Raw genomic sequence first — 12138 nt, forward strand, 5'->3', positions numbered from 1 at the left:
TTAGAAAGATAAGGCCCACCATCTGTGTCCAAATGCTTACATAATGAGGCTATGAAGGAAAATTGAGAATAGATATATGTGCCCAGAATAGGGTGGAATTACACACAGCTTTGCACTGGAGAGGATATGGCAAAGTGCAGTATTTAATATGTGAGCCCTGAAATGTGATGTAGTTTGTCTAACGTGCCTGTGTAGTAGGCGTATAAGGCTCCTACATCATCTGCGGGAAATTGTGAGGTGGTTTAGATCAAGGGAGAATTGGCATGATATGGGAGGGGAGGTACACTCACCCATGCCCCACGTTTAGTGGAGAATAATATTATGGGGAAAATGCTGTAATCGGAATGCTGCTACAAACCAGATAGATCAAATGGGAAAGAGGTAACTGAAGGAATGATAGCTGAGAGTACGAAACAAGAAGAATAACAAAGGGGAAGGGGGGGGGGGGGAGAAAGTAGTAATGAGGAAAGGATGAAAATGAAAAGAAGGAAAGAAAAATATTCAAAAGCTAAAAAGAAACAATGAGGGCCAGAAGCATGACAAATATAAAGGTGAGATAAAGTGGAGCAAGAATGGGAATGGAACAAGTAAAAGAAGAAAACAAATGGGGTATGGTATGAAAATGAAAAAGGGGAGGAGTGGTAGTGAACAGGTAAGGGGACATATGGGGAAAGAGAAAAAGCAAGAAAGGAGAAAAGGTGGGAAACAAAGGAAGAGAGGCAAGGGGGAACGGAGAAGGAAAAATGAGTTATAAATGTAAAAAAAGGAAGAAAAAAACAAGAGGAGAAGAGTATTTCTGTAAAGAATAAATCAAGGCAACTGGACGTGGCAGACAATAGATGTCTAACCCCCCCACCTCTATTCAAGCTTGGCTTCTCCATTTTTACGTAGATGGCCTCCTTCACGCCTCGTTTGTACCAATCGGCCTCCTTATCCAAAACAGAATTTTTTGTACAATCACTCAGAATTGAGAAAGCTTGTTGGAAGAACGAGTGAAACGTTTTCAAGAAATCTACAGTACGTCCAGTTGCCTTGATTTATTCTTTACAGATATATACCATGACCTGGATAAATGAGAACCTTCACAGACAAGAGGAGAAGAGGCATGAATAAAATAATCCCCCTCGAGCTAGATTGTCCCTGGACCTATGTTACCACACTATCTTCCATAGGATTTATTGTGAGTTAATGCTTTATTTTTTCTCTATTCCTTAGCTTGCTCACTTATCACGCACATACTGATAGATGGTGTGCAAAATAATGGTAAAGCAAACTGTTCTATCTGAAGGAGATCCATTATCTTGATTACAGAATTTATTGGACCTCTTTGAAAACAATTCTCAGATGTTAGCAGCTATTACTAAAACTGCATCATTTAACAAAAAATGACCAAGCGATAAGAATCACAAGTATGAGCAAATGACTTTTCACGTAAAGATTCGGTTCTTTTAAAGCTGTGTAACCTACTGATTTATTACTCTAACTTATGGCTCACATTCCTCCTAGAACAAAGTAGCTCTAGAAGGTTAGACATTTGACAAACTAATGGTGGATGCTCATGCAGTTGTTGCAGGTATTTCTGTGACTGTCCTGTATACTGAATGGTGCTTTCAGAAATCCATGTTCTTGCCTCCAAAACACCCCATTGCAAATAAATGGAACAAAGTTTCATCAGCTGGAACTTCAGCCAACCTGAAATCCACAAATTAATACAAATACAAGCACATTTTTCATCAGTGGTGACAGGGGAGTTTGGTGTCAGGCTCCATCAATCTGATATTGATGGTCTAGCCTGAGTATAGGCCATCTATATCAAAATATTGGAATATGGAATCAAAATGGAAAATGCCCATTGAAGTCTATAGAGAAACGATTAAAATACTGATGCTCCCATAAATGATCTGCATTGCATCAGCATGTCACCAAGATTTCTTCTGTTTTTCAGAGCGGCTGTCCCATATAAAGTCCAATTTCCTATCTGTACTCATTAGTAGAACTGATCAGTATTACATCAGAATTGTAATACATCAGAATTGCGGATCACTATTACAGATATTTACCAATGTGTGCATGTGAAATAGGACATGGAATGTGGTTTAGCGGTACAGTGCACCAATTCTACTGCCAATAATTGACTATGCAGATTGGATGGTAGTATTCTACCACTCTTCCTCTAATACCCTGTGACTGCTACATTTGGCGATGTGATAAAATCAGCTTTTTTTTTTACTTTTTTATGATACTTTTATAAACAACAGCATGTTAATGGTATTTAAATGATTATAATAATGTTATAATATAAAGCTAGTTATTTTGACTGAAATTTAGGAACATTTATTTCAAACATCTTTGATATAAATGCAGTGAATATCATGAGTAATACTAAATATTGATCAGACTGCTGAGCATATTCTGTTAGGAAATGTATTCATAATCTTGTCTTTTAGGTAAAGGTGAACATGGGAAGCCATATCCAGTCAATGAACTAGACCAAGATGACACAGCTTACAGAGAAAATGGCTTTAATATATATGTAAGCAACAATATTGCACTGCAGAGATCGCTCCCTGACATTCGACATCCAAAGTAAGTTGACCTTCAATTAAATAAAAAAAATAAAAAAAATCTGTTACAAGGAAGAAGTTAATCTAATCATTTTAGCTATCCATTCCTGTGTGTCATTAATTATCTAATTTCATATTCCAATGCAATATTTAACACCTCTCTCTCTCTCTTTCTCTCTATTCTGGTATTTTTCTGTAATCTTTCAAGCATTCTGTTCACTACAAAAAAAAAAACATCTCTTGACCTGACTTGTGCTGCTAACTACAGAACTGTATTTAAGCATCCCTTCATCTGTAAACTCCCCCTTCATCGCTCAACTCCTGGAACATCTGGTCTACTCTAGCATAATAAGTTACCTCTCTACTAACTCTTTCCTCATCCTCTTATCATCTGCCTTTTGCACTCTGCACTCTACAGAAACCCTTACCAAAGTGTCTAATAATCTCTCAACAGCGGAAAGCAATGGCAACTACTCTCTATTCATTCTCAAGGATCTCTCTGCAGCATTTGACACTGTAAAGCAAAAACTTCTTCTCACCTTGCTCCATTCTTTTGGTGTCAAGGACACCGCTCTCTCCTGGTTTTCTAACTATCACTCTTGATTCATTCTCATCTTGACTACTGTAACTTATTATTAATCTGTCTTCTCCTCAGTAAACTCTCTAGCCTTCAGTCTGTCCTAAGTGCAGCAGCCATCTATCTGTCCACCCCCTACACGGATGCCTAAAGCCTAAGTCAGTCATTTCACTGGTTTCCCATCCACCACTGAATATAGTTCAAACTTCTCACCCTCACCCACAAAGCTCCCCACAGATCTGAACCTTTGTACATCATCTCTGTCTACTACACTATTTGCAGTCTCCATTCTGCCTATGATCTAAGATTAACATCTTCCATAATTTAAACCTCTCACTTCTGTCTTCAAGACTGGTATCAAGCTACACCAGCTCTCTGGAGTGCATGTTTAAACCAACTTCCTTTGGTTTAAACGTGCCTTAAAATCATGTCTTTTTTGGGAGGCTTATTATGTTCCATCCAACTGACTCTTCCCTATGCACCCCGCGCCCCTCATTCTTCAGAACAGAATGGCATCATCCACCAGTAATTCTCACACTCAATGCAGTAGCTCATTCAGTTCCGTCTGCAATACTCCTTTAAGGGTACTTTCACACTAGCGGCAGGACGGATCCGACAGGCTGTTCACCCTGTCGGATCCATCCTGCCGCTATTTTGCTGTGCCGCCAGACCGCTTCTCCGTCCCAATTGACTATAATTAGGATGTGGGCGGAGCTCCGGCGCAGCACGGCAGTGAGCTGTGAGAGGCCGCTGGACTAAAAAGTTGGACATGCAGTACTTTTAGTCCAGCGGCCTCTCACCCTGCACTGCCATGCTGCGCTGGAGCTCCGCCCTAGTCCCCATTATAGTCAATGAGCGGCGGTCCGGTGGCATGGCGAAATAGCGGCAGGACAGATCCGACAGGGTGAACAGCCTGTCAGATCTGCATAAGTATATATTGGATGGAACCGGCACTCAAAACAGTAGGAATTCACGTGGGATCGAATTGAGAGTATTAAAATATTTATTAAACCATATACCATATGTGCACTAGGTTAATTGTATAAAAAGCATATATAAAAAACATATATACAAAACATATCAATAAAAACATATATCAGAACCTCATTGCCCTCTAGGTTCGCTGTGTCATATGAGGTTGCATCTGTATCCTCCACGATGGGTAGGACTGATTGAATCACAGACGTCTATGGCAGAGCGACCTATACCCAGGGCCACCTATATAGCTATATTCCGAATAAAGTTAGGTGCATGCAAATGCTTGTGTGGATTACCACCGTATAGGGCGTAGGATATGGCTTGTGGCTATTGCTTTCCACTTTATACAGTATATCAGTTGTTCTTCCGGTATGGTTGTATCAAGAGTCTGAATATACCGTCTAGATAAATCCAACTGTTTGGTGAGATTGATGTACTCACACCTGTGTCGTTATTGACTCAAAGGTATGGTATGACTCCACTTGTATTTATATCAATTGTGTGTTTACTCACTGCGTCCCATGTAGGCTCACTAAATTCGTCCTGCGGGAGGTTGCTGCTGTGGCGTCCCACGCTTCCACCTTTCTCCGCTATGACTGTATTAGTTCCGGTTTTACCGGGATCTCGCCTGTAGTCTCGTGAGGGTCCTGTGTCGAAAAAAAATTTCGGGAGTCCTACACCAATGGTTCGTTTGCGTGGGTCTGTAAGATCCGTCCTGCCGCTAGTGTGAAATTAGCCTTAGTACAAAATTGACTGGACAACTTTAGAAAACAATTTTACATTCTGTGTCACCTCCATTTCCTTATAGGTTGTAAGCTCTTGAGAGCAGGACCCTCAGTCCTAGTGTTTTAGTTGTTTATTACCCTGTAACCCTGTGAGGTTTATTTTGATTTGTACATGCATCTTCTGAATTTTAAAGTTCTGTGGAATATGTTGGTTCTATATGCAAAAATATTAGTATTATTACAGCATTATCATTATTATTATTATTGTTATTATTATGAATGTATTATTAATGGAGCGGCTGGCAAACAGACCCGGAAACTAGGCTAATCTAAGAATTTTAAATAAACTTCTTTAATATAAATGTAAGGTTCCACGTATCAATCCATTACACAAGTTTCTTGCTGAAGCTAATTAAATAAGTTATTATGGGGTCATACTGCAATCCAATAAAACTGATGAATGGAAATGAAATCATTCATAGATTATAGTTTCCTAGATTCTTACAAAAAATAAAAAATTCAGCTGTAATAAAATATATCAATAAGAAATGGGCAAGTAATTTCCTGGTGTGTAGACTATTCTAATGGGAAATTAAAATTTTGTGTACATTTGTTTTAGGCCTCTGGCACACGACCGTATGGATTTTTCTGTATTTTGCAGTCCTTTTTAAATCGATCAGTCTTTCCGCTTTTTGTTTCAGTAGTGTTTCCGTTTCCGTTCCGCTTCCGTTCCATTTGGTCGTTCCGTTTTTCCGTTTTGGTTTCTGTTTTTTGCGGATCACAAACAGAAACCGAATCATAGAAACATTGGGCTGGGCATAACATTTTCAATAGATGGTTCCGCAAAAACGGAATGGATACGTAAGACATACTGATGCATTCCGTATCCGTTCCATTTTTTTTTTATAGCCCCATTGACTTGAATGCAGCCACGGAACGTGATTTGCAGACCAATTGAAATGACTGGTTCTGTATTGGGACCGTATGCGGAACGCAAAAAAAGAACGCAAAAAAAAAACATTAGTGTGCAAGAGGCCTTAGGCTTATTAACCTGGCATGGTTGGTTGTAGAGGAAATGAGCAATATTTTGACAGCGGTCGGAAAAAAATATATTTGGGAGAATCAGCATTTATAAGCTAAAACTTGCAGTTGAATATACATTCAGAAAAAGTTTAACGGAAAGATGTGTACTTCTTTTTTGTGTTTTGGACCCACTCCTATTTTCAACTTACAAATGCGGATTCAAAATACACAACCAAAATATGCAAGTGTAAAATTGTCCTAAAGCTTCTAATGAAGAAAGCATGGCATAATTATATTCCCTGTGCACTGCAGGAGAAGGAATCATGAGAACTCCTAAAAGAGTTGTGCAGCAATATATATCCTCAGGATAGGTCATCAATATTAGATCAGTAGCTCTCCCTTCACCAAGCAGGAATTGTTGTAGCATCTGATTTCACACTATCGGTCATTTCAGCATTTGGAGAAGATGCATCACATGTCCCTCACCCCCGCTCTCCTCAGAGAGGTCACAACATGCCGAAGGCAAGAATGCATATGTGACCTCTGATGTGAGCCGGAGGGCAGGGGGACTGGCGGACATGTGCTGCACCATTTCCTCTAACTGCATCTGGAGGCTGATATAAGAACTATTGTGAAATCAGAAGCTACAACACTTCCTGCCTGGAGAAGAATGATATGTTTCACACAATATGCCCCCAACGTCTGAGGTGAAAAACTAAGGCTGTGCTTTAAAAATGGTAAAGGCACTAAAGAGTGGGAACATTTTAAGGGGTCTTCAAGGAGAACACATTAGTTGATGTAAATTAGCACTACGCAGAACATTAGTTACCCTTTTCCTCAACAATTATACTGAAATGTGATTACATAGGAACTGCGTAGATGAAAATTCATGAAATGGACAAAAGTGGCTCTTTGTGTTCATGCAGAACAGATGCAACTGTGCAAATATCTGATCTTTGTAAATCAATTATAATCAGTACTACTATTGCCTTGTACTCTTTACTTACCCCTCCTCCACCCACTGCAGGTCTCCTTTGGGCCACTGCAAATTGCCAATCCGCAAGACACAGATACCGACTGTGTGTTTTCTGCATTTTGCGGAACGGAATGTCCTGCCTATAATAGAACAGCCCTATCCTGGTCCATAATGTGGACAAGAATAGGACATGTTCTATTTTGTTTGCAGGGCCACAGATTCGACCCTCAAAAATGCGGTTTGGATGCAGACCAAAAATATGTTTGTATGCAAGGGCCCAAAACAGCAAGGCTCCAAAATCTTGCTATTTTTACACTGACCTCTAAGGATAATAATATGTTAAAAGGCATCTGTCAGCGGATCTTTACCTCTGAAACTGGCTGGCTTATTGCATGTGCGATTGGCAGCTAAAGTTACCTGTGTTGGTCTCATGTTCAAATGTGTCCACGTTGCTGAGAAAAATGTTGTTTTATTATATTTGAAAATGAGCGTCTAGGAGCAATAGGGGTGTTGCAATTATTTCCAAATGTCCATCTCTCTGCAACTTCCGCACACTTTGTATCAGGGCCAGACAGTGTAACCGTGATCATGTCTGGCCCTGACTTCTCCTAAAGTCAATCAAAGTGGAGAGGGAGTGGCAGTTGCAGAGAGAGCTGAGTATCTAGGAGTAAAGGCAACGCCCACGCTGCTCCTAGAGGCTCATTTGCATATATTAAAACATAACTTTTCTCAGTAATGTGGACACATATGAACATGAAGCCAACACAGATGCCTTCAGCTGCCAAGTGCACATGTAACAGGTCAGCCAGTTTCATAGGTGCAAATCTTCTGATCGATGCTTTCTGTTTTGTACAGATCACTTTTTGGCAGTCATCACGTTATCAATTATAGGCTGGATTACCATGATGGGTAACACTTATATATACTGTAGATACCACAAGATCCACCATTCGCAATAAGTGGTTGTCCCAGCTTTTCTACTTTCTCCCAGCACAATGACTTGCACACAGATCACAGAGCATGTCTACAAAACTTTTTTTTATAGATATCAGAGAAAACAGCTCCAGTCTATTGTGTCTACGGCCCATGTGGCTGCTGTAAAGCATAATCTCTAAACAGGAAGTCTTGACCTTTTAATCAAAATTTAAAGACTACAGTAGTGGTCTCCAATCTGTAGCTTTCTAGCTGTAATAAAACTGCAATCTTACCATTTTTGGATAACCTGTGGACATGTTGAGAGTTGTAGTTTTAACAGCGGGATAGACAACTGCCGTACTCCACTGGTTTAGGGTACTTTCACACTTGTGGCAGAGAATTCCGGCAGGCAGTTCTGTCGCCGGAACTGCCTGCCGGATCCGTCAAAACATATGCGTCGAAACCTATAGCATTTGTCAGATGGATCTGGATCCTGATGTCTGATGTATCCGGCATTTATTTATTCTTTTCACATTTTTTTGCGGTCTGAGCATGCGCAGACCGAAAAAATTGATCCATTTTGCCGTAACACTTGGGGCCGGATCTGGCATTGATGCATTTCAGCAAGTGTTCCGGAATTTTGGACGGAGATAAAACCGCAGCATGCTGCATCATTATCTCCGTCCTGAAAAGTCAAAAAGACTGAACTGAAGACATCCTGATGCATCCTGAACGGATCGCTCTCCATTCAGAATGCATGGGGATAAAAATGATCACTTTTCCGGTAGTGAGCCTCTAGGACAGAACTCAATGCCGGAAAAGAATAACGCTAGCGTGAAAGTACCCTTACACCATTAATTTCACCAATATGAAAAGAAAATGTAGACTTTCATAAGTTTTAATTTAGTGAACAGCATACTACTTGGTATAGTTTTCTTTTCAATGGTTATACCCCTTTAGCCAAAAAGTCTGATAAAGGGAAGCACAAAGTAATTAAACCACATTTCAGTATTTCATTAATCATCTGTGCTCTAAAGAAATGTTTTTTTCACCTTTACCCACAATTGCTGAAAAGAGTTTACCAGATGAATAGGAAGAAAGAACCATGCAAATGTGATATCCCAACACTCTGAAACAATTATTATTTTAATAGATGATATTTTGTTTGCTAGCGCCCTTTGTCAAGCATTTGCCACAAGGTAGATAACACACAAGCATTGCCTGAATATCACATTGCAGCAAAAGAAAAGGTCAGCTTTCAAACTGTCAATGGGTTTGAAAACTATGTACCCAATAAAATGGAGGAGAAAAAAAGGAAACTTTTGTTTCTGCTGGTTCATAATATTTTTAAAAGGGAGATAAAACAATAGAAAATGTTTTATGCATGTGCTTCCTTCAACATGAGCTGCCATAGCATACAAAAAAGATGCAGTCAATGCGCCATGTAGTGATCTATCAGTAAATGCTGTTCACAAATCTGGGCAGCATTTATAAATTCAGATAATGAGTTAAAGGTAATGTGTCATTAGAAAATGGAGCGATTGTTTAAATCACATTTTTTATGTTTAAAATATTTGATATTTTTTAAGAGATATTCAATTTTCCATGTCAATAGCTATATTTCAACAAAACTCAAAAATGCAGTTTTCGCATTGCCTCTAAGCCTAATAATAGGTGCACTTATTGGTCTGTATTGATCGCTTTACTGAAGTTACCTGCTTATCTGTAATTCTAATCCTGCTTGTAATGATATCACTGCTGTGTATAGATAAGGCTGGGTTCACATCACCGTTTTGTTTTCTGTTCTTCTGCGTCATCAGAAAAAGAGAAAAATAAACAAAAAAACAGATCCTGTATTATAAGCATCCTTTTTACTCAGTAATGCACACTTTATTTTAGACACCCAAAAATACACCCAAATGGATTTTTTTTCCATCTACAATCATGGATCTCGGGTGGAATAGACTAAAACGGATGCAACATGTGCATAACTGAGCAGACTGGCTTCTTAAAATACAGGATCTGTTTATCAGTTTATGTTTCTGTTCTTCATACTGATCAGAAGAGATGGAAAACAGAATGGGGATTTAAACCTAGCCTAAGAAAAGATCCACCATTCACAATAGGTGATTGTCAAAGCTTATCTTTTATTTTTCTTGTAAATTGACCTCTGCACAGGTCACAGAGCCTGCCTAGAAACCTCTCCTATAGAAGTCCATAGGGTCCCCTCCTGACAATTGTGTCTATGGCCCATAGGGGTGCTATGAAGCAATTTTCTTAATGCTTTCTAAGTGATGTTAAGAACAGCTCAGGTATGATGGCAGCCCCCATAACTATGTTCAGGAAGTAGAATAAAAAAATAATAATCTGTATTCAGAAAATAAAAACAGATTTAAAAAAGGGCATGTGTTACTATCCGGTTTTAACTGGCAGAGAAAATATTTCCTTTACCCTAAGTTCACACCTGAGCGTTTTACAGCGCGTTCAAACGCGCTGTAAAACGCTCAACACATGAAAAGCAATGCTTCCCTATGGGAATGGTTCTCACCTGGGCGTTTTACAGCGCGTACGATCGCGCTGTAAAACGCCCGACGCTCAAACAAGTACTTGAGCTTCTTTGGGGCGTTTTGACGCGCGTTTGTGGCCATAGGACACTGCAGTCAATGACACAAACGCGCGTCAAACGCGCGTTTACTATTACAAAAAACGTGCGTCAGAAACGCGCGTCAAAAACGCGCGTCAGGCGCGCGTTTGGGAAACGCTCAGGTGTGAAAGCAGGGTTAAGGTAAAAGAGGTGCATCACACATAACCCTGTATCTCAACCTGACTGGCATTACCGGTCATTGCTTGCAGGTTCTGGTGAAAAACATCTGCAGACTATCATGCTGTAAAAAGTGTCTTTTAATTTAATATAAAATATGAAGATGAAAAGAGAAATGTAAAGAGAAAAATCAATAGTTGTTGTTCTTAGATCAATATATAATTTCAAGGTGTGCCTTGCAGTAATACAATGCAGTATATTGTCTTAGGGCTCATTTACACAACCCTGATCAACCCATAAAACACAGTCTGTGTGTCAGCCAAATCTCCTGCACTAACTGAATGTATCATAGTAATTTATAATGCAGACAGACTCTATCTGATGGGGATGGGGGGCTATTGCAGTGTAATCACATCATGATGTGATTCCACTGTATTAGACCTGCAAACAGATAGGGACTGGTCGTATTATAAATTACTATGATATAGTCAATTCAGGTCAGGGGAGCAGCAGTCAGCCTGGCAGGTGTGGCTGACACATGGACACAAGGTTGTGTGAATCTGCCTATAATCAGATGCTTCTCTGGCATAAGAGCCACCAAATTTATTAGGAGATGCACAACTCTTAATAATTTTGACGCATCTTGAGAGATCTGTGTGCCAAACATTTAAATCCTAGCTGATATAGATAAGAGGTGTAATTTTTACACCAGTTTTTGGTGTAAGGCCACACTTTGCCCTTGTTTTATGGTCCTTGTACAAATATTTTTACTTTTTTACATTATACTTTAGCATAGAAGCCTTCATAAATTGGCCTTAAAGAATTTTAAAACATAATTGCCTGTCAATATTTGCTGACAGAGTGAACCCATTCCTTCAATGATTACTTAAACCAACATCTAAGTGGTTGAATAGTCAGAACAAGAAGTTTCTCTCATCTGAGTCATTGCAGAGGGTGACTGGCTGTCAATTTATACCAGGCCACTGCAGTCATAATTAATGTGACACAGTGAGGGGTTGTGTCTGGCAAGGCAGGTATTTTCCTCCCAGCATGTGCGGCTGGGCTGATTTCCAGCCAGGTGAGGTCAAATACCGGACCGGAGTTTAAGTACTGGTCCGGGTTTTGGCAGCACCTGGCTGTCCTTAAATAAGCAGCTGGGCTCATCAGAGATGTCTCTGTGTTGGGATTAGGGAGCCTTGTGTCTGGACGAAGCGCCCCCCCAGTATAATAAACATTGAGAGCGCCCCCCCAGTATAATAAACATTGAGAGCGCCCCCCAGTATAAACATTGAGTGCGCCCCCCAGTATAAACATTGAGTGCGCCCCCCAGTATAATAAACATTGAGTGCGCCCCCCAGTATAATAAACATTGAGAGTGCCCCCCCCAGTATAACAAACATTGAGTGCGCCCCCCCAGTATATCAAACATTGAGAGCGCCCCCCCCAGTATATCAAACATTGAGAGCGCCCCCCCAGTATAATAAACATTGAGAGCGCCCCCCCAGTATATCAAACATTGAGAGCGCCCCCCCGTATAATAAACATTGAGAGCGCCCCCCCCAGTATATCAAACATTGAGAGCGCCCCCCGTATAATAAACATTGAGAGCGCCCCCCCCC

The 12138-nt window shown here is 40.1% G+C and overlaps 1 protein-coding gene across 1 annotated transcript in view; it reads left to right on the top strand.

The window, feature by feature from the left end:
• GALNTL6 (polypeptide N-acetylgalactosaminyltransferase like 6) overlaps positions 1–12138 on the top strand; it is a 1751703-nt gene that overhangs the window by 242613 nt on the left and 1496952 nt on the right. The window contains exon 2 of the mRNA XM_044276251.1: positions 2448–2586. Coding sequence (XP_044132186.1) covers positions 2448–2586 — 139 coding nt within the window. The remainder of the gene's footprint in view (positions 1–2447; positions 2587–12138) is intronic.

The sequence above is a fragment of the Bufo gargarizans genome, chromosome 1 (assembly GCF_014858855.1).
Source record: "Bufo gargarizans isolate SCDJY-AF-19 chromosome 1, ASM1485885v1, whole genome shotgun sequence".
In the NCBI taxonomy this organism is placed as follows: domain Eukaryota; kingdom Metazoa; phylum Chordata; class Amphibia; order Anura; family Bufonidae; genus Bufo; species Bufo gargarizans.